At 37.1% G+C, this 24328-nt stretch overlaps 1 protein-coding gene across 4 annotated transcripts in view; it reads right to left on the bottom strand.

Moving 5' to 3' along the window:
- The window catches only part of RYR2 (ryanodine receptor 2), a 788503-nt gene that overhangs the window by 186165 nt on the left and 578010 nt on the right, over positions 1 to 24328 (bottom strand). For all 4 annotated transcript variants that reach the window (XM_034949586.3, XM_055098600.2, XM_055098645.2 and 1 more), the window contains 10 exons: positions 23568 to 23711; positions 21318 to 21591; positions 17858 to 17972; positions 15701 to 15833; positions 14427 to 14530; positions 10922 to 11057; positions 10213 to 10399; positions 8412 to 8517; positions 5931 to 6051; positions 740 to 909 (listed from right to left, as the gene is read on the bottom strand). In XM_034949586.3, coding sequence (XP_034805477.1) covers positions 740 to 909; positions 5931 to 6051; positions 8412 to 8517; positions 10213 to 10399; positions 10922 to 11057; positions 14427 to 14530; positions 15701 to 15833; positions 17858 to 17972; positions 21318 to 21591; positions 23568 to 23711 — 1490 coding nt within the window. The remainder of the gene's footprint in view (positions 1 to 739; positions 910 to 5930; positions 6052 to 8411; positions 8518 to 10212; positions 10400 to 10921; positions 11058 to 14426; positions 14531 to 15700; positions 15834 to 17857; positions 17973 to 21317; positions 21592 to 23567; positions 23712 to 24328) is intronic.

The following is a 24328-nucleotide window of genomic DNA, read 5'->3' on the forward strand; positions in this document are numbered from 1 at the left end:
AAAAAAGAAATTTTCATTTCATTTTTGTGATTCTGCTCTCATATATTTCATGAAGGGGCTACTGTCGGCTCAAGTCCTAATGTGCTTTGAAATCAAAAAAGCACATTTAATTGATAAAATTAATGAGTACATGAAAGTAGGTATTAAATATGTATAGTAGCATAACTACTATGATAACATTTAGAACTTCAGCTTATTCCACAGTGTTTCAAAGAAAAGAACATTTAAGCTGATAATGGCAGATTCTCCACGTGGGCCACCCAATATACAGAACAGACTTCAATCCATTTGTACCTTAACAAACGAAGATACCAAGATGATACTGACTCAACAATATCCATTAAATCATCTTAATTCTTTCATTGCTTTTATTGAGAAGCATAATTGTTTAGGCCAATTTGGAAGTTGATACTGAACAGAGGTTAACAGGAGTCACTGTGACCTCCCAAATTAGAGTTATGTGAACCTCTTATTGAATCCCATATAGCACCTTATCAGAATTCTTATCATATTCTTTTTGGTCAGTGGGAAGTTTCTTGAGGTTGTCAGTTTATTCAGTGAATTCCTTGAGAACATAGCCTAGTTTATTTTCTGTTTACCCATGGCTTACCTGAAAATATAACAGGTACTCAATAAACACTCATTGTCAATAAATTAATGAATGGATATATAAAAAAGAACATCATAAGGCACAGAGTGAAGAGTCGAGAGAGGAGGAAGTCCATCGCTCCAATCTCACCGTATCTAAAGAAGCAGCTGCCCGGAGATCTGGCAGAAAGCCAACCTCAAGAAGATGGAGGAGGAAGTCTTGAACCTCAATTCCATAGACCCTGTCAAGGAATAAAACCATGGCTGCCTTGTGATCTGGGCAAAACCCCGCAGACATGTCAGGTTCCACCACATTCCCATCTAAAAGAGAGAAGTGAATTTTGGTGTTAATGGCTGTGTCACATACAGGACAGATTACAAATGGCTGCTTTCTAGACTTCTTCCATTTTAAATACAGTTTTCAATGAAATGGTTTTCTGTTCTTCGACTACCCTCAAGCTATTATGGGAGTTTGCTAAGGAAATAAGGCAGTGAATGTAAAGCCAAGGTCATTTAACTGTTATATAGGCATCCACTTGTTAACTGCATACAGGATACAAGACATGGCATTGTTAGATACTTAGGAGAAACAAACAGGCATCCAAAATCTACTTTCTAAAACTCCAAGTGAAATCCATGAAAAGTGAAAATGTGAAATGGGGATTTTCACTCTTTTCTAAGTGAGCCTGTTTTAAACATGAATAAAGCTCATCTACCTTTATGTGATAATCTTGGTATATTTACATTTTCATGTCTTAGAACAATAACAAAATGATGAAATGACACTATAAAACCAGTATGGCTTTCGTATGAAATATGTTTCATTAATCATAATAGCATTTAACGTGCATTTAAGGGTCATATTGTTTTCTCTATCAACACTTAAAGCTTTATGCCTATAGAGATGAGTGAATTCTTTATAGTCACTCCCTAGGTTCCCTAATTGGGGACCACTGATATGAGAAATCATGGGATTATGTGCCAATTTCAAATACTGAAGAATTTATTTACTTCCTGTTTGACCATATGATAATTATGCCAAACTGGTGCTGATCACACACTGTACCCTTCTACAAATACTATCACAGAATTTTTCATATGGATACAACATCAAAGAAACAAGAACTCAGAGAAAGAAGACACATGACCACAATCATCCTGAATAAACTGAATGAATAAAATGACAACTTTTCTGTTTCCACGTATAGTCAATGAACAAATTTTATATGTGAATCATGAAAACAAACAAATAATGTTCTAAAGGAAACTAGATGAAAGGATAATGCCTGGTAGTATCCATTCCTTATAATTATAACACCCAATATAACTAATACATTCCTTTCCTTACATTATAAGAATAATAGTTCTGATGTGTTGTGCTGTTGTCAGGCACTGCACTAGGAATGTTACTGACACGATCTTACACAATTCCCACAACCCAGCTGTGAGGCTGCTATCATGACTCTTATTCAATGAATGACGAAAACTAGCCTTTAGAGAAGTAACTAGTCCAAGGTCACATACCCAGTAACTGACAGAGTTGTATTTAAACCAACTAAAACTGGATTTAAAATCCAGCCAAAGCTGACTTAGCCTTAGTGTCAAATCAGTATGTTATGATTTTCAATTAAAAATCTATATAAAATTCAATTTCAATTCTCCTAAAAATCACATTAAAAAGGAATTTAAATGTACAGTATTCTATTATCTTAAACCGTAGCTGTGCCTAGGGAAAAAGGGAGCAGCTCACCGATCCTGCTCTATATGCTTTGCTTTTTAAGCTCTTATCCAAGCAGACATTGTTTTTAGTGAATGCCACAAATGCATCTGCCTGTGGCTCAAGACTCACAGATTGGCTCAAGTTGCTGTTTTATTTGCACCATCTCCTCAAACACACTGGAGACAACAGAGCAGCAGTGTCACCCCGCAGTGCCTGCTGTATACATCCACCCGCAATTACCAGCAGTGCCTGCTGTATTCATCCACCCACAATTATTGCCTCAGACAGGGCGGCCAAATCAGTCTGGGCCAAGAGCTGCAAGATTATGTGCTTGTTCCTCAAGTTTTCTGAACCCCTCCTTCTTTCATTATTATTCTGAGGCATACTCTAGCTTGGAAATAAATATGATAAAAATGTCTGAGGAAGACCTTAGCTAATCCTGAGAAGGGAAAATATCATTCTTTAGAGACAAACTTCACATACTAAATATGGAATGTATAATAACCATTATTACTGCTACTTGGTGATGCTTATAGACCAACTGAGTTGTCATTGAAAGGAGAAAGAAACATTGGGGGTTGAAGCTCTGCAGTGAATGCACAGCCACATAAAGTTACATGCACAGCTATGGTGACATAAAAACCTACAGGTTTCTGTCTACATTCTCCACAAAAGGAAAGCAGTAAAAAAAAAAATTTTTTTTTGAGACAGAGTCTCGCTCTGCTGCCCAGGCTGGAGTGCAGTGGCACGACCGTGGCTCACTGCAACCTCCGTCTCCCAGGTTCAAGTGATTCTCCTGCCTCAGCCTCCTGAGTAGCTGGGACTACAGGCGTGCACCACCACACCTGGCTGAAAAAAGCAGAGATTTGGCCGGGCGCGGTGGCTCACGCCTGTAATCCCAGCACTTTGGGAGGCCGAGATGGGCGGATCACGAGGTCAGGAGATCGAGACCATCCTGGCTAACATGGTGAAACCCCGTGTCTACGAAAAATACAAAAGAATTAGCCGGGCATAGTGGCGGGCGCCTGTAGTCCCAGCTACTCGGGAGGCTGAAGCAGGAGAATGGCGTGAACCCGGGAGGCGGAGCTTGCAGTGAGCCGAGATTGCGCCACTGCACTCCAGCCTGGGCGACAGTGTGAGACTCTGTCTCAAAAAAAAAAGAAAAAAAAAAAAAGCAGAGATTTAACAAATACCAATGGATTGTGTTGTTAAAAGTTAACTTTCATTGTGACTGTGATACAAAATTCACAAACACACACACAAACCACTGTGACTCCCGATGTAGACAATATACTGCATATATTTCAAGAAAAATAACATATTAGAGCACAACTAACTACAAAAGGAAAGAAAGCAACTTGAAAACTCTTGAAGGCTGCTAAAGGCAGATGACTGGAGGAAATGAGGAGGTACCTGGAAACTTTGGGGCCCATTCTGTAAAGGACCTCTGGGCTCTCTTACAATCTATGTTCTTGGTTCTTTGTTATTATGTTACTACAAAATTTAATGCTTCCCTATTTCCTAATCTGTATGTCACTGGTACTATTATTATCTTTGTCCTGATAGTGTCTATTTTGTGGCTCAAAGCATAGAGTAAAGAAAAGATATTTTCCTTAAGCAAATGAAAATGAGTTAGAAGACAGGTACAGAGACAGCAAATGAAGATGAGCTACAGATGCACAAGGAAAAGAAACTGTCTCACGTGGGGAAGCCAAAGGCGGGGAAAATTTTTAATTTCTAGCTTTGCCTAAAGCTATAATGAGCGTTCAATTATTACGGTAGTTTTGCCACCTTGTAGATTTGGGTTTGTAAGGTTAGCATACATGAGACTTTACTTTCTCATAATCATGACTGGCAAACAGGATGAGCTACCTTCAGGTATATGGTGACCCCTTTCATTCTAGACTTGAGCTATTATAGCCTGCCTTCTCTAGGGGCATAATTAATGAAAGAAAAGGAATATATATAGCATGCACTTCCTGCCTAATTATGTTTTTTGTTTGTTTGTTTGAGACAGAGTTTCGCTCTTTCACCCAGGCTGGAATGAAGTAGTGCAATCTTGGCTCACTGCAACCTCCCCACTGCCCCGGGTTCAAGCAATTCTCCTGCCTCGGCCTCCTGAGTAGCTGGGATTACAAATGCCCACCAGCATGCCTGATTAACTTTTGTATTTTTAGTAGAGATGGGGTTTTGCCATGTTGTCCAGGCTGGTCTCGAACTCCTGACCTCAGGTGATCCACCTGCCTTGGCCTCCCAAAGTGCTAGGATTACAGGCATGAGCCACTACGCCTGGCCCCTAATTATGTTTTGTTCTACAATTAGAAGTCTTTCATGTAAATGATTTATGTATAAATATCCAATAAAGTATTGAAAACTGAAAAAAAAAACACCTTACATTTGATAAAGTAAAAACAAAGTATAATTTGGGATTTAACACTTATTTTAGTTGTCTTCAATAACTTCTTTAATCTTGAAAAACATTTTCTCCTTACTCATGAAAAGAACACTTCTTTTTGGCTAGGAGCAGTGCCTCATGCCTGTAAACCCAGCACTTTGGGAGGCCGAGGCAGGCGGATCACGAGGTCAGGAGGTTGAGACCATCCTGGCTAACATGGTGAAACCCTGACTCTACAAAAAATACAAAAAATTAGCCCAGCGTGGTGACACGTGCCTGTAGTCCCTGCTACTTGGGAGGCTGAGGCAGGAGGATTGCTTGAACCTGGGAGGTGGAGATTGCAGTGAGCCAAGATCGTGCCACTGCACTCCAGCCTGGGCGACGGAGTGAGACTCCATCTCAAAAAAAACAAAAAACCAAAAAAACAACAAACACTCTTTTTAACAGAGAGGGGATTTTAAAATCTCTAAGTCAAAAGCTATCATCAGTATCATCAGTGCTTTTAATAGAAAAGCATTACAAGAAAGTGACAATGAAAACTATCAAAATGCATGAACTAAGGAACTAAGGTCAAGAAAGACAGAAGAGCTTGCGACCAATGACACAAGGCAGGACATAAGACAATGGAGGGTAGCAGTGCATGTTTCTGCTTCTCTGGAAGCTGTCTGAAATGTCATATAAAAGAAAATTAAAATCTCAAAGCAAACACAGCTTTAAAAACAATGAGCTTTAAAAACAATGGAAAAAAGTCTGGATGGGGTGGCTCACACCTGTAATCCCAGCACTTTGGGAGGCCAAGGCAGGTGGATCATGAGGTCAGGAGATCGAGACCATCCTGGCTAACACGGTGAAACCCCGTCTCTACTTAAAATACAAAAAAAATTACCCGGGCGTGGTGACGGGCGCCTGTAGTCCCAGCTACTTGGGAGGCTGAGGCAGGAGAATTGCTTGAACCCAGGAGGCGGAGCTTGCAGTGAGCCAAGATCACGCCACTGCACTCCAGCCTGGGCTACAGAGCAAGGCTCTAACTCAAAAAAAAAAAAAAAAAAAAAAAAGGAAAAAATTATAAAATATATACTTTACAGCTTTTTTAAAAAAACTAATTTAAGTAGTATACACCTAATTTAGGAAGTGGAGAGGCTGGGATGTTGAGTACGGAAAACATTCTTTAGAACATGATGCCATCCAACATCCTACTGAATTAGGACAAATTGAAGTTGGCCTTACCTTTGGCTATTGTTGGCATCTGAAAAGCGATGCTGATAACGCCCACCAAATCTCCCAGGGGAATTAGGGATCTCAAAATGGACCTAATTCTGATGGCTTCTCCCTTCCCAGCATGAATCAACTATACAGGGGAAAAAAAAACATTAGAACAACTTTGTGACATCAATGTTACAATTCTGTCTAGGAAATCTGAAGTATTGGAATCCAAGTCCAAAATAATTTTCTGATCAGTGTATACATAAAGTTATGCCTCTCTCAGAAATAGTTTTCTGGCTTACCTGCGAATATTTACTTGCTCAAACAGTTTTCAGTGATTTCAGCATACACCAAGTTATTTATACTATGGTCTAGGCCAGTTGGTTCATCCATTAGAATAATAGTTTTTATCCTTTTGGGGACTGTTAAGATATATTGAGAATCTGACGTGTTTATGAAAGTTTACTTTCCAAAATTACATGTAAATACCTATCAATAACATGAGCAATAATACAAAGAAAATTATCATTAGACTCTGAACATATACTAATATTTATGACCAAATTAGCTTCTTTCTTGCTTTATGCTAAGAAATGAATTGCATATCCATCTGTCTTCGACCCTGATTTCTCCCAAGGCTGGATATATAATGTGGAGGAAATGACGAACATAAATCCTAACAGTTCTTTTAGACTGACATGAAGTACCCAGGATGACTGTGGATGAAAATACAGTCAAGAATCTCAGCAAGTCTTCAGGACAGACTAGGTCTGAAGAGCCGGGATGGGCATCTGTTTACCTCATTACAGGGTGTGAAACTCAAGCACAATTTCTGGCACACAGGAGGCCTCAAATAATAGTTGTGAAGATGCATAAATTTCAGAAATGCCAAGGTTGGTCCCTTATTACTTCACTTAGTTTTCCCCCATTGATATAATAGAATGAAAACTTCTATTTATTAGTATACTTTCTCTCTGTTTCGCTGATGTTTTTTTCTGAGATGGGAAAAGTAACAAATATTGTGAGCAAGTATTTTTGTTGTTGTTGTCAGTAATCACCTCCAGCACAGAAACTTTTAATAGTCTCTGTTTCCATTTACTAAGATGAAAGAATCTTACTAGCAGCAAAGTTTAAGTTTTTATAAAAATCAGACTCCAGTTTTCTAACATTCTAACATTTCTCTATCCTGTGATTCCTCTCTGTTCACAACAAAAGAGTACATCAAGGAAGTTTTAACCTCTGGGTATGAAAAACCTAAACCACACAAAAAACCCAACCAAAACCAAAAGAAATATAGATAATAAGGGTAGAGAAAAAGGTGCTTTGTAAGAAAGCCCTGGCTTCATGCTCATCCCACTTTAGAAATATACTTACAGTTCTTAACTACCTCAGCACCAATGTGTTTCAAACTCTCAAACTCTGGGTTTGTTTCCCATTAAAAGATCTGGAAATGAATGTTTTGGGCCCTGGGCCAGGATTTTTTTTTAAATGAATATAATAGAATAACACAGAATCAACTACAATAAAATAAAGAACAAAATATCAGAATGTATTACAGAGTAAAAGTATTATTCCACGAAACTTTAATTTCATTTGGGTCAAAAAGTTTCAGAAAACACTAATCTAGGCTGGGTACGCTGGCTCATGCCTGTAAGCCCAGCACTTTGGGAGGCCGAGGCAGTTGGATCACTTGAGGTTAGGAGTTCCAGGCCAGCCTGGCCAACATGGCAAAACCCCGTCTCTACTAAAAATACAAAAATTAGTTGGGCGTGGTGGCATGTGCCTGTAGTCCCAGCTACTCAGGAGGCTGAGGCAGGAGAATCACTTGAACCTGGGAGGCATAGATTGCAGTGAGCTGAGATCATGCCACTGCACTCCAGCCTGGGAGACAGAGCAAGACCTTGTCTCAATTAAAAAAAAAAAGAGAGAGAAAAGAAAGAAAAGAAAGAAAGAAAGAGAAAGAGAGAAAGAAATAAAAAAGAAAGAAAGAAAGAAAGAAAGAAAGAAAGAAAGAAAGAAAGAAAGAAAGACAGACAGACAGACAGACACTAATTTATATGGTCTAAATAGCTCTTAATATCCACCCCCTACACCTTCCCTCTCACTTTCCCCTAAAACGATGGCAAACACATAGAGCTAAATACACAAAAGAAAACGACTTTTGGTAGGAGCAGTTGTTTTCTGCATGCACTGTAACATAAGAGGAAATTGCATACAGAAAATATATTCTTTTCTTCTTAAAATGTGGGAGGCTGTATGAGTTTCAGAGATATGAGTAACTTAAGTACTCTATTAATGACTTGCACTGAAATACCATTACTAATTTTTACAACCAACGAGACATTTCCAACTAAACAAACACTTGTTCAGCAATTAGACTGCAGCTATTATTTTTAATGGAGCATGAAGATTATTGGTTTTGGATGCTGTTATGCTCTTTGTCAGCTATAGATGTCTTAACACAGAGAAATCAGGATTGCTGCTCCTGAACTCCCAGGAACTCACATGCATCTCAGGAGCACAGCGTCCCAAGAGGTCAATCAAAGCTGAATAGAAGGTCATGATCGCGTTCCCCATGTGGATAGTGTCATCTTCCTCCTCCTCTGTATCACTTTCATGAATGTTTCAAAAGAAAGAGAAAGCAAATGGGATAACTGACATTTCATGTTTATTACATATCTCTCCGAGGAAAGGGACTACTAGGTAACACATTATTCTTCTGATATGTTTCATATATGTTATAATGTAGAGCTTGACGTTTTTAAGGGAGAATAACAACTGGTTAAAGATCAGACTTGAGATTCTAACACCAAGAACACATCTGTGGAAATTTTAGTATTAAGATTCCTTTGAGGGGAAAAGGAGGAACTGCTCATTTGATGGCTTCTTTTCCTTTCTAGTGGTAGTGAGTGCATTAACAAAGAAAATAACTGATCGAAGGACGTGTGAGCTTAGACTATTTCTATAAGTGGCACACACGTAGAGAAAGGGTGACAAAGATGTTATACAAGGTCACATGTAAGGCATCCAGTACAGTGCTTGCCCAGAGCAAGTACTTTATAAATGTTATTGCACTTGCTCACCTACCTCTGTACCAACTACTCAACCTCCTGCAACCCCTGCCAAAGAATCCAACATATCTCAACATATCTCCCTCCCCATCTCTGCAGGGAAAATATAATTACATGTTCTCTTGCTGATGAGAGCCAAATCTGGATGGCCCTAGAGGCTCACATCCTCACTCCTTGGTAACTCAGCAGACAGCTGTCTCCACTGAATACAGCAGTCTGCAGAGTGACAGTGAGGCTTTGAATGACAGCCTCATTCCTGGGCATGCAAGGCTGTCCGTGAGGCCCTCAGGTGTACCCTTGCTAGTGTGGTCCTGGGCCAGAGGTCTCTGGATACATTTTCTACTACTGAGAGAACCTAAGAGCTCCCTGGTTCCTTCACGGGAAACTGATAAGCATGTAGCATGGTGTGTGTGTGTGTGGTGGGGAGTGCTCATTCTTGCTCTAGGAGTGCTCCCAGTCTGCAAATCCGGCTATGGTGTACATGGAACATCTATGCCCAGTTTATACGTAAAAGACAAAGGGTTTGCAGGATTGCGTGCCCTCTATCTCTTTTTTTCTTTAGAAATGTGCCTCAATAAAGCCCTATGTTACATCTTTACCAGAGGCACTAGCAGTGTGGATGCATGGCCCCCGCTGGAGAACATTCACCTACACAGATAAGCATCACACCTGGATTTACTTATGTCGATGACTGGACTCTAGTATTAACAATGTATACCTACAGATAAATGTAAAATAGTGACTGCTTCTCGTATCTGTCTCCTGTACCTCAAGCAAGCACCACACTCCTCAGAATGAAACCTTTTCTAGGTTTTACCACCATAACAGTTTAGTCAAGTCCCCCCTTCATTTGCGAAAGGTCTCTTTCTAATCATAAAATCTCATTCTAACTACCTTCCCACTAAACTCCAGTCTAACCCCAAAGGCTCACCTCGTATCATTTACAACAACCCAACTTGCCCTAGCTCCCCTAGGAAAATTCATAAGATGCATCTTCTACAACCTAAATTTCCCTCTGCTAAATCTACACCATCTTCTTCAGCTCTCTTTGTTCATTCGACCTATTCCAGCACCAAATTCCATTCATTCTTCCCAATCTAAGACATTATATTTTCAAAGGGAAAAATCTTCTGTACCACAAGTTATATTACAATTCATAGGATGCAGAATATATTTTGTAAAATTTCACATCAAGTAGTATGGATCACTCGTGAGGGTGTGTATATTAGACCTACAGTGTTTTACTGGATCCGCTATTTGGTGAGGGACCATCTCGGGAAGGATCCTCGGCGATTTTGATGGCTTCTTCCATTGCTGCAAGAAGCCCATTCCCACCTTCTCCTCTCAAAGCAGGACCAAAACACTCAGGCCTCCGAATGAGCAATCTCACCACGACATTTGCATTTTCCTCCACACTCTCCCCTAAAGTAGAATGGGGAAGATAAGTAAACAAATATGATTATATGGAAGTTCTGAACAAATAAATGTTATACTAATCATTTCCTATGTATAAGAATAACTAAAACCCAACAATATACTAATAAAGCCAAAATGTAATCCGAATTACTAGCTTTAAGTATATGAGACACAGTAAATTTTTCTTGCATTAAAAATTTTCAGAGTAAAGCATTATGGAGGCATAAACTATTGATTCTCACTAACTTGTTATTATTATAGAATGATATCATAATCCAAACTATTATTAGAATTCAAAATAAAAAATTTATGAGAACTTAGATGCCTAAAATTTTTAATTTAAATAAGGAAATAAGTATATAAACAAATATTGTATTATAAGTGGTTACTGTGAAAAACCCCTATCGATTATAAAATATGTGATTTCTTTACTAATACTTCCTTCATGAAAGTGCTGAGATGAATCCTTATTATATCTCTATGCAGTTTTAATGATAACTCAAAAGACCTCAAGAAATCAAGTCCTACCATTACAGAAGACAGCAAATCTGAGAAAGTCAAGATATCTCTCTCCTTCAACTGGGTTCCACCCAATGTCTGGATAGCCCTTAGACACCAGCATCTGGCAACTTTGCAGTCCACAACCAGCCAAATAACGAACTACCTGCAAACAACATGATTAACAAAGAGTTATCCCTTGGATGAAAAGTCATTAGATGCTTACATTGGATACAATAAATGACATCCTTAAAGGATGCTTTTAAACAAATGCATTTTTGCAAGTTCTTTTTGCTCTCATGATAATCTACTTGAACTCCCTTTAGTAAAACCTTAGACTTTAGGAATATTTAAATATCGTCATAAAATGGCATCATAATAAAAATATTTATGATCCTACTATAAGCTTTTTTTTTTTTTTTTTTTTTAGCTCTCTCTAAGCAGACATTCTTTTTAATGAATGCCACAAACATATCTGCCCGGGGCTCAAGACTCACGGACTGGAACCAGTTGCTGTTTTATTTGCACCATCTCCTTAAACACATTGGAGACAATAAAGCAGCAGCCTCAGCCCACGGTGCCTTCTGTTTTCATCTACCCACAATTACCCACAGTGCCTGCTGTATAAATCCACCCGCAATTCCTTGTCAGACAGGGCAACCAAGTCTGTCTGGGTGGGCCAAGAGCTGCAGGATTATGTGTAAAACTACGAAAGAAGAATGTTTCTGAATTTAATAGCATTTAACTTGAGACCCTTATCTATCAAAGTCATAAATTGCAAACATGTCTAATGACCTCTGGTGCAATGTAAAAACTGAATCCACCCAAGATATTAAAAGATCTGTATGAGATGCAAAGATATTTTAAAGAGAAATTGTTTCCAAAATGATATATCAATTTAATGGGGAAGCAGGTGTGAGAAAATACGTAGAGAAAAACCTAAGATCACAGTCAAACATCCTTGGTTCAAATCAGACACGCAGCATTTAGCAAACACCTTATTTTGAGCCATTACTTTTACTTTTTTAGCCAAGGTTTCAGTGTTCAGGAAATTTTTGATAAGATGACCCACTTTTCAGTATTGATGAAATTAGCACATAACATATTTTTGCCTGGCCTTTCCTCTTAAAATATTTTTGTTTTCTATGAATGTTAGTCCTCTACAATATTTCACAAGAAATTCAATTTTAAAAGAAATCCTTAGAAAAGTCATTATCAATGGAAGTAAGACTGATAGAGGAGCAACTTATCAAGCAAATTGAGTTATATCCAGCTTAAGTTAAATCAGTTTCAAAAATAAATAATAATATAGCTAAAAATGTTTTATATCAACTATAGTGAAGCAAGAAAACCAATGTACAATAAACTCATCTATTTGAAGTATAAATTCAATGAGCTTTGAGAGATGTAGACATCTGTGAGAACACACCATAATCAAGACGCAGAACATTGCTGTCACTCCTCAGAGCTACCTGGGCCCTTTGCAGTCCCTTTCTCCCCACACACCTAGTCCCAGACAATCAGTTTTCTCTCACTACAATTTAGCTTGCATTTTCTAGGACACTTGTACACATAACCACGCAGCATGTATCTTTCTGTGCCTGGCTTCTTTTGCTCAGCATATGATTTTGGGATTCATTCACATTGTAGCATATGTCAGCAATTCATTCTTTTTTATTGTGGGATGACATTTCACCGTATATGGGCATATCACAGTGTTATTTATCAACTAATACATTGATGGTCAGTATTCAAGTTGTTTGCACTTTTTGGCTATGACGAATAAAGCTGTTAGAAACACTCATGCCCAAGTCTTTGTGTGGACATATATTTTCCTTTCTACTGGGTAAATTGTTAGCAGTGGAAAGGCTAGGCATATAGTTTATGGTAGGTGTATGTTTAATTTGTTAAGGAACTGCCAAACTGCTTTCCACACTGGCTGTACCATTACTCATCACAACAGAAGTAGAAGAGAGTTCTAGCTGCTCCTTGTCCTTCTCAGTGTTTGGTGTTATCAACTGCATTAGTATTGGCCATTTTAATGAGTGTGTAGATTAAAAGATTTTAAGTACTATACGGGGGAAACATGTCCTGAGGTGTCTCAGAGATGCAAGACTTCATGATCCTGGACTGGTATGTCAGGAGGATTTGGAGAAGAGTTTCACTCTTTCATGTCTTCAACAGCCATGCACTAAGTGTCTACCCAGTGCTGACACTGTTCTCTAAAGGTGGGACAAAGCAGTTAACAACAGAGGAAAAACCACTCTGACCTCCCTGGTTTGACATTATAGTAGGGGATGAATTTTTAAAAATACATAACTACATAGAGTTTGATTAAATATATTTATTTTATATATAATTATCTTAATATATATTTAAAATATGTTTCTATAAATATAAATAAAATGAAAGTATATATTTGTGTACATAATATACAAATATTTACATTTCCAATGGTTGAAAATAAAGCAGTAAAGGAAACAGGAAGAGTTTAAGGAAGTGGAGAAAAGGTTTCAATTTTACATAGCATGGATATGGAAGAGCTGATCAAGAGGGTGACTTTGGAGCATTGACTGAAAGAATGCCTACAAAGAGCCATGATGGTATCTTGGGTAAGGATATTGCAGATGGTTGGACTAGCAAGTGCAAAGGCCCTGAGGCTGAGCACAGTTGGCGTGTTCCAGCTACAGCAAGGGGACGAGGGTGGCTGAAGCAAAGAAGAGAGAGTGCAGGAAAGCTGTAGGAGATGAAATCAGGCTGGTATGTAGGAACAGATGATGTAGGAGCTATTGCAACATCTTTGATTTTTACTGGGAGTGAGATAGAAAGCCTTTGGGGAGTACTGGATGGAGGATTGGCATGATCTTTTTAAGAGGGTCACTTTGGCTGATAAGGGAAGAACAGATGCCAGGTGAGCAAGGAAAAAAGTCAGGTGACTACTTGGAATGCTATTGCAACTACAATACAGGGAAAGTTTCTCTAAATGCTGGTATACACATGTGTGGCTTAGTATCCTTAGAGTGCATGGCTTTACTATATCGCTGATGCTTTGTGCTGGAATAAAGTATATGTGATATAAAATGTACATATGAGATGTCAAAATAACCTTTTTAAAAACTGAAGTGTATGATTAAGTCAAAAGTGGCAGCAGATATCATGAAAATAAAAAAACACATAAGAATACAGATACAGAACGTTGGTTCTCCGTCCATAGAAAAATGTTTCTCATCAGAGAAAATTCATTTTTTCAAATGTATTGTTCTTCATAACTTCTAACTACAATATAATGTATAGTAGAATTATATACAATGTAATATATAACATTATATAGTGTGCAATGTAAATTATAATGTACTTTAATTCTAATATCACTAGAACATATTGTGTTGGTGCAAAATTAATTGCGGTTTTGGCCACAATGTCACATTGCAAAACCACAATGACTTCTGCACCAACCTTACTTATATTTAAAATATTGAGAAAACCATGAAAAAGCATAATTCAGACAAACACACAGGGCAGAAACATTGCTCACCTTTTCTAGATCCGGCTCACGCAGAGCTAATGCTAGTTCATTATTATCCATCACCGAAGCTGCAGCCACATCCAGTGGTGTTGAACCTCTCATAGCTGGGGAGGCTATTAATTCAAATGAAGATGAAATATAACCTGGATCGTGCTGTAACTATAAACTCCATATAAAAATATACTACCTCTTAAAATTTAATTTCTAAACACCATCCATAGTGTATTAATCTACATTGATTTACATTAAAGTTTAATTTTTATGTATTTTGAATTGACAAATAAAAATTGTATATATTGTGTACATGTTTTGAAATATATGTATACTTTATGGAATGACTCAATTGAGCTAGTTAACATACGTATTACCTCACATACACTTTTGTGTGGTGAAAACACTCAAAGTCTACTCTGGCAGCGATTTTCAAGAATATTATACATTGTTATTAACTATAGTCACCATGCTGTATAATAGAGCTTTTGAACTTATTCCTTCTATCTAACTGAAATGTTGTATCCTTGAACATCTCCCCAACCACTCCCCCCCACACCTGGTAACCTCATTCTACTCTCTGTTTCTATGAGTTCGACTTTGATTTTAGAGTCCACATGAAAGTGAGATCATGTGGTATTTGTGTTTCTACACGTAGCTTATTTCATGTAATGTAATATCCTCCAGGTTCATCCATGTTGTTGAAAATCCCTCTTTTTTTAAGGCCAAACGGCATTCCACTGTGAATATGTACGACATTTTTCCTATCCATTCATCCACTGATGAACACTTAGGTTGATTCCATATCTCAGCTATTGTGAATAATGCTGCAATGACCAGGGAAGTACACGTATCTCTTCGACATACTGATTATTCATTTCCTTTGGATATATATACCCAGAAGTAAAACTGTTAGATCATATGGTAGTTCTATTTTTAATTTTTTGAGGAATCTCCTTAATGTTTTCTAAAATGGCTGTATTTACATTCCCACCAACATGTATAATGGTTCCCTTTTCCCCACACCCTCGCCAACACTTATTATATTTTGTCTTTTCAATAATAGGCATTCTAACAGGTGTGAGGTGATAGCTCACTGTGGTTTCAATTTGCACTTTGCTGATGATGAGTGATGTCGAGTATTTTTTCATATACCTATTGGCCAACTGTCTGTCTTCTTTTGTGAAATGTCTATTCAGGTCCATTGCCCATTTTTTAACCAAACGTTTGCTTTTTAAATATAATATTATATTATTTCAACCTTAAAGATGAAATAAAAGTCATTTACTTACCAAGACCAACACTACTGTTTTCCAGTAAATAACTGAGATGATCAAACATAGCTTTTTGATTCTGCCTACTTATACGACAGAAGTAACAGAGAAAACGGCAACAGTTGGCCACCATCTTGGGAAAGGTGATTTCCTACAGATAAAGCATGTCATTAGCTGCTGAAAGCAAACGATCTTTATAAAATTGAGTTCATACATTGAGGTCTCAATCACATCGTCAATCCCCGTGTGTCCATGTGTGTGCCAAACTTCAGATACCAAAGATCTTCAAATGTGCAGACTACGATTTGCCTCGTCCCTGAGTCAATGAAAATCAAGCCTGGCACTAATTCAGAAACTTCATTACCATGGATGGGTTAGAACAGAAATTGACTTATTACTCCATTCTCAAAGGTGAAAGGCAGATTCATTTGTGATGCCTCACTACCGCTATCAGCTGTGCTTCTATGGGAAATGATGCAATCTCTTTGATTCTGTTAGAATAATATGGATAATAATACTTGCTTTAGGTAAGGGGCAGGGGAGTGAATTCATTGAGCTGATTTCTGAAAAATATATAGTTCAGTACGTGGCACATATAATAGGATGTTCTTATCAGTATTAATATTAGTAGAATTACTGATTCCAGGGATTTACAACCTCCCTGATTTGCACCTCATGAGATGATTTCCTGGACTGGAAGGCCTGCATGTTTGACCCCACCAAACACATCTTCCTTGAGACCAAATATTGTCGTAGTTTACCCCAGATACTCTCTGGAGTTCTTCTGTAATAAAGTACAGTATATTATGATATCCTTCTAAGCCTGTCTAACTGGTAAACAGACTGATCCTATGAAATATGGGCTTATTTCAGTATTGTGAAAAATACATCCTAAGATTTAAAATATCAAAACATATTTTCATATCAGAGGTTATAAAATTATACTGATTATATGAAGTTTTTTTTATTATACTACTCTACTAATTTGGTTTTTGATACCATTAAGTTGTGGTCACTTAAAAGTTCACTTTAGGCCCAGTGTGGTGGCTCACGCCTGTAATCCCAGCACTTTGGGAGGCCAAGGCAGGAAGCTCATGAGGTCAGGAGATCAAGACCATCCTGGCTAACATGGTGAAACCCCATTTCTACTAAAAATACCAAAAAAATTAGCAGGGAATGCTGGTGGGCGCCTGTAGTCCCAGCCACTCGGCAGGCTGAGCCAGGAGAATGTAGTGAACCTGGGAGGCGGAGGTTGCAGTGAGCTGAGATCACGCCACTGCACTCCAGCCTGGGCAAGAGACCGAGACTCCGTCTCAAAAAAAAAAAAAAAAAAGAATTCACTTTAGAATTCTACAACAAATACATCCAAGAGTATTATCATCAAATCTCAATCTGGATTGGAAATTAAGTGAAACCAACCAATGTCTGTGTCATGGAGGATGGTGGAGTCTGAAGAACATGCTTGTGCCATGGACTGGTAACGTGATGAGAACTGAATTATAATTCAAAATTTTAAAATAAATTAACACATAGAGTAATTTTTATGTTTCTAAGTTTCTAAATATCCCCTAAATGAGATACTTCAGTTTCTAAATATCCCCTAAAAGAGAATAATTTAGGAGGCCAAAAATTACACAGTATAAGACAGGAAATTTTTATCAAAATCAAGGAAAAAAAAACTAGTAGTACGTTCAACTCCCTAAGGTTTGTGTGTTTTTTTCAAAAAGTCTTCTTTAAAAACAGTCATCCTAAGAGGATTTAAGAAATTCTCATTAAGAATCTACAATCTGGGCTGGGTGCGGTGGCTCACGCCTGTAATCCCAGCACTTTGGGAGGCCAAGGCGGGCGGATTACGAGGTCAGGAGATGGAGACCATCCTGGCTAACACGGTGAAACCCCGTCTCTACTAAAAATACAAAAAAATTAGCCGGGCGAGGTGGTGGGCGCCTCTAATCCCAGCTCCTCTGGAGGATGAGGCAGGAGAATGGCGTGAACCCGGGAGGCGGAGCTTGCAGTGAGCCGAGATCGTGCACTGCACTCCAGCCTGGGCGACAGAGTGAGCCTCTGTCTCAAAAAAAAAAAAAAAAAAAAAAAAAAAAAAAATCTGCAATCTATATCAATCTATATACTCCAGGAGATGATACTAAATAGCATCTCAGGAATCAAAGACTTTACCTTGGACTCTCCACCTCCAAGGACGTTCACCATGACCTCCATCACAGTCTCGTGCATCCCCAGTGCCCTCATGAGATTAGGGTGCTGGTAAAACACTTTGTTATTCATAATATCCCTAGAAAGGACAATGGACGTATGGGGTAAAGCTCAGAGCAACATCTAAATAGTTAACCAAGTTCCTCATAAATCTTTTAGAAATAATTTATGTGAGTTGAAAAGTAAAAGCAATCACAGTAGTTAATAAGCCACAAAAATTAATGAATGTAATTGTTTTCCTCAAAAATATTGATAATTTACCAAAATTGGTTGATGAATATCTATTCTTTTCCATTGTAATAAACATAGTAAATACGTAAACAGTTAAAATGAAACATACTTTGGACACATCATTCCTAATTTTATGGATATCCAACCATGTGTCCAACCTTCTTCTGGATAAAAATATGAATTAGTGTTATACCATGTTTATATAAAAATTCTTCATATATAAGTATCTCTGCTTTTCATATATATGCTGTTGCTAGTATTTATATATGCTGTTGTTAGTATTACATTCAGTATTTGTGTATATAATTACAATAGTGTTATTTCTTATTGCATTCATATTATCATTCTGACAAATACTTAAAAGGATTCATATTCTCCAAGAGAAACTGAGTATACATGAAGTCCAGGTACAAGTAATCTAACTCATTAAAACGGACATCCAGTTTCAAGAAACGGTGTTAGGTAATACCTAAAATGTCTCGTATTATCATTACTGCATTACTTATTCTTGTAATATGTGTGTCAAGGTATTCCTAAGGGTCATAATGTCCAGGAGAAAGTATCATTCACTGCAAATAAAGAGCTCTGTTGATTTCTATTTGAACATAAATCAAATCGATGCCAAGAGTCTTTTCTATAAAACATTTTCTTGTTAGATCTAGAGCAAGAATATAACATACAGCCTATGAGAAAATTGAAACTTCTCTTCAAATCAGTTTCCTTTAATTGAATTACTCACCTATTCATTTAGTCATAGGCAAAACTTTAGTTACTCTGGCTGTATCAAGAAAGTGGGGTAGTATGATTTTTGCATGTATTATTTTTAATGAACAGGGCTTTTAGATAGCATAGGTCAGAAAAACAACTTGATGCCCAAGGCTAATATGGGTCTGACTTATTTCATGCCAGAACAAACTAAGGTAAACAAAGGCAGCTTTTTCTTTTTATTGTCTCATTAATTCAAATCTTTGAACGAAGTAACTTGATTTTAAAATCTCATTTGCTTTCAGTTTTAGGTAAATTAAATAGCAGTCAGGCTGTCATTTACTAAGAATCTCTCTGTGTTAAATATTTTGAATACCACAAAAAGAAGCATTTTGCTTTTTAACATCATTTTGAGTTTTATCACTAATGAATGATTTACTTTTTAATGGCACATATTACTGCTGTGTGTTAAGAAAGAATATGATCTCCATTTTCTGGAAGGCTTTCTTTTTCATTTGGTTAATTAAGATAACCTCTTATGAGAGGCTTCCTCGGGTTAGATTTAAATATTAGTACTCAAATAAGACCTATGCTCATACAATTATAAAGACTCTAATGTTTGCTTTTCTCAATTGGCTTTTTTGCTTTCCCTCTCTGTCCCATTAGTATATTTATTTTTAGTGTGCAACAATTATGAATTTTTAATAGAACCTTTCATCCATTTTTATAATTTTAAATACTTAGTAGGTCCATGAGCAATATGCAATATTGTTTTCTGAGTTAAAATGTATAGAAATGATATGAAACAATCTGTATCATTATACACTTGTTTTCTTCCCTCAGGATTGTATTTGAGTTCTGTCAAAGAAAAACCTGGTATTCCATTTTATTCATTTTTTTCAAAGAATTAACTCTAAGTTTCTTTGATCAATTTTATTGTTTCTTTTGGTCTATTTTATTCATGTAGCAGTTACCTTTATTATCTCCTCTTTTGCCTCATATCTATGTAACTACATCAGCTTTTTTTTCTGCTAAATATTTGTCTTCTAATCACTGTTTAACATCCTATCTTCCAGAATTCTACATTTTTATGTTTAGGTATTGTTCTTAATGAACATCATAGAGCTTAATATATATATATTTTTATCTTTGTTATGATTTTGATTCCATCTTATTTTTTCTTTAATTATTTTTTAAAATGTTTTAAATATTTAGGGGGTGCAAATACAGATTTCCTGCGTGCATATATTGTGTCGTGGTGGAGCCTGGGCTTTTGCTGTACCACAAAAAAACAGCCTGGGCTTTGGCTGTACCATCACCTGAGTAGTGAACACTACTCAACAGGCAATTTTTCCATCTTATTTTCAAATCCCCGAACTATATAAGCTTATTATTAATGATTGCTTAGATTTATACATGTATAAATCAGTAGTATACTCAATAAAACGTGTTGCATCCCATTCTTTTTCTCTGAATTCCGTTTTCTTCTCCCTAATGTATATATTAACATTTAGCATAAAAATTTTAGAAGGTCTTCCAATGAGGGACTGTAAGTAAATATTCTGAAATATCTTTATCCTCACTCTTGAATATGGGGTGTTAACTTTAACCCCCAAATCCACATGAAATGCAAGCTCATGATGCTGAATTCTCAGAAAATTTGTTCCCCCTACCCCTTCTTTTTCCAAGGCCCAATAGATAAAGACAAGCTTCCTTATCATTTCCTGTTCATATTTCCAACTACCCACCTTGGATTTCAATGTGTTTTTTTATTTTTTTAATGTATTAAACACCACACAGACCTATGGATCAATGTGTTTTTATTGTCCTATGTTTTTATATATTATTGTACATTACTATGAGACTTAAAAAAAACACTGAAAGATATTGGCTGTGTGCCACACTGTAAAATTAGTCTTGTTTCATTACTGAGCAACTTTCTAACTTAGCTTTTGTTTCTATCTCTAAAATGTGGCACATATACACCATGGAATACTATGCAGCCATAAAAAATGATGAGTTCACGTCCTTTGTAGGGACATGGATGAAATTGGAAATCATCATTCTCAGTAAACTATCGCAAGAACAAAAAACCAAACACCGCATATTCTCACTCATAGGTGGGAATTGAACAATGTGAACACATGGACACAGGAAAGGGAACATCACACTCTGGGGACTGTTGTGGGGTGGGGGGAGGGGGGAGGGATAGCATTGGGAGATATACCTAATGCTAGATGACGAGTTAGCGGGTGCAGCGCACCAGCATGGCACATGTATACATATGTAACTAACCTGCACATTGTGCACATGTACCCTAAAACTTAAAGTATGATAATAATAAATTAAAAAAAGAAAAGCTATTTAGTATAATAATCGTATAATCCAGACAATATATTTTTATCAATGTAGTTAATGTACTACTCTATAGGTATAACAATTAGAAAACATTTACAAGACAAAGGGTTGTAGTAGTTAAATAATTTACCCTAATCCACGAATCATAAGCTTCTCTTCTTCTTTGCCCATTCTCACACTCAGCAGGGACCGAATCTGACCAAGGGATGCCAGCAGGTTGATGGTGTCCTCCACGGACACACCATTTATCGTGTAGGTCTTTGGCAGGGCCCGAACAAGACCCCCAATGCCGTCATACTGCCGATGGAGCAACACGAACATGGCCCTCACCAGCTCGGGGTCTTCAATGACAGACTCCTGAGCCCATCGGACCATGGTCTCAGAGATCAGCTGCTGCAGAGTGGCTGCAAAGTCATTGTGGATATTTTTTAAAAGAAAAATAAGAGAAGACAAATCAGTTGGACATTTCAAGTCCATATCCTGTACCCCCAAATTGGTATTTCTATTTGTACCAGACTTGAAAAGGCTCTAGATATTCTTTGAAGAAAATAACCTTCTTTGGATGATACATATTTCAATACAGATCAGTTACAATCATGCAAAGATAAAAAAAATACATATCTTTCTTTAAAAATCATTCTTATAATTAAATAAGCTATAGTTATATCACTTTTTCAAAATTACCATTGGCAATTCATATGTAATTGAAGGTATGGCAATTAATGTAAGGTGTCCTACTACTTTTATTTGTTTTGTTCTATTATTTTCTTCCCAGAAGGCCTGATATTTATCCTTATAAAGTTCGGTCACGGACATTCAAAAAGGTATGTTTATCCAACTGTCTCCTCAGCTGAGTCATTTGCACTAGTGACTACGTATAATTATGTTTTCACTTAAAGTTGTATCCATATTTGTCATTTAAAATGTCTTCAAAAGGATTTGATTGTGAATTTATATTAAAGCGAAAAGTTACTACATACACAGAAAATTACTTTGCAATGTAACATGAAACATAGTAAAAGCAATAGAAATGTCCAAATCTTTTCAAATAAACAGTGAAATTACCAAAATTAAGTGGGGTGACCAATTCATGCACAATGAGGCACTTAATCCTAGTATTAATATGCTGGCTGACTTTCAAATTAGGCTGTTTTACTTTCATCTGGAAATTATTTAAGCAAAAACAAAAACTACCATTTTTAACCAAATACAAAATGCAAATAAAATGCCAATATATTCCCCTATATCTGAAAACCACACTGTCATTTTAACCACTCAAGATCATAAACTTGATAATAATAGAAAGTGATTCATAAGAAACGTTGAATTCTGGCCATGCACAGTGGCTTACTCCTGTAATCCCAGCACTTTGGGAATCTGAGGTGGGTGGATTGCTTGAGACCAGGAGTTCAACACCAGCCTGGCCAACATGGTAAAACTCAGTCTCTACTAAAAATATAAAAATTAATCAGGCGTCTTGGTGCATGCCTGTAATTCCAGCTACTCAGGAGGCTGAGACAGGGAAGCAGAGGTTGCAGTAAGCCGAAGATGCACCACTGCACTCCAGCCTGGGTGATGGAGCGAGACTGTCTCAAAAAACAAAAAAAAAAAAAAAAGAAAAAGAAAAGAAACATTGAACTCTGATTTTAAAGAAAACTTGACTCAAATTTGTGATTGTGACACTGAAGAATAAATTTAGAAGTAACTGTATGAATAAAGGTTTTCTGTTGTAAGTAAAAAAAAAAAAGTGCTGTAAATGTTTTCGTAAGTTTATTTTTTTTTTATTTCAGGGAAAGCTATTAACAAACCATTGCTGCATCTTAAAATCAATGCAGTCTTAGAAGTGAAGTAAAAAGTAGGCTGGATCCCTCAGACCTACTCAGAGTGCTGTGCCCAAGGCACTCACAGCCCAAGGGTGCTTATTATTCTGAAATAGGAAATGGATCAACCAGAAGTATATAACAGTTTAGGAAATATTTCAGAACCAAAATATAAAGACAATATCTGTTTAAATTTTAAGAAAAAAGTTTAATTTGATGCAATAATATTTGAAAATCGACCTCATATTTAGATACGAAGGCTAAATTACTATACTTCCTTTTAACTTTCTCTTTATGGTCTCTGATAAAATACCTAAATTTCTAGTTCTCTATGGAGACCATCCATCCTTATCATGCTGCTACCTCTCAATCTGTTGCTATACACATAGACTGATGCTGCTGTTTATTTCTGGGAGCTACAGGTATCTACTTAAGAGTCTGATTCTTGGAAGTTGCAAACTCAATTATCTCACTGGCTCATCCAGTAAAACATTCGTTCAAAGGATGAGTTAAGTGTCAGCAGTTGGGTCATTCTGCCAGTGCACTCTCATACTGCTTACAGGACTTTTTGGAGTCACTCTCAACTGGTTTTTCTGCTTGCTTCTTCTTCAGATATGTCACCTTTTCTACCAGGGATAGCAGACGCCCTCTAATTGTTAAATCACTGTTTCCATCCAGAGACCCATCTTCATCCAGCTCAATTCCTAGTATAAAAAAACAGAGAGGCAGAAAAAAATATTTAAAGAATACACTTGGGCAAATAATTCTGAGGCCTTGTAATTTCTTTCATGCACAACTTAGAGCAATGTCAAAAACATCTGACATTAAGTTAAGCAATCTTGCTTACCAGCCCTCATAAATAACATTCACTGGTCAGCCTCTTTTCTTCCTCTCTCTTTTTGTTCTATTCCTGTGGGCTCAGGGCTGTCACCCAGAACAAAATATAACACTGAGTAGAGACCAAAAAGACTCTCTTAGGGGCAAAGATCAATTCTGCTATTTGGGCTGACCCTTGGGGTATCTCGGACTTCAGATACTGTCTGCCTAGACTTACAGTCCAGCCCTGCCTACACCATGCCCCCCAGACTTTAATTCTCCTCTCTTGCCTCCAAAAATTTTAGCAGTATTTTGGTTAGTTGAGAAACAGAGAGAACAGGCATAATTAGGTACCCTAAACCAGGGAATGCTTTATATCTGAAGCAGTAATTCTAAAGTTTTAAAGTATCCCTGTATTTCTAGGGATACTAGAATTCTAGTATCCCTGTATTTGTAGGGATACTAGAAATACAGGGATACTTGTAGAAAAAAAAATATATATATA

Source organism: Pan paniscus, chromosome 1 (assembly GCF_029289425.2).
Source record: "Pan paniscus chromosome 1, NHGRI_mPanPan1-v2.0_pri, whole genome shotgun sequence".
Lineage (NCBI taxonomy): Eukaryota > Metazoa > Chordata > Mammalia > Primates > Hominidae > Pan > Pan paniscus.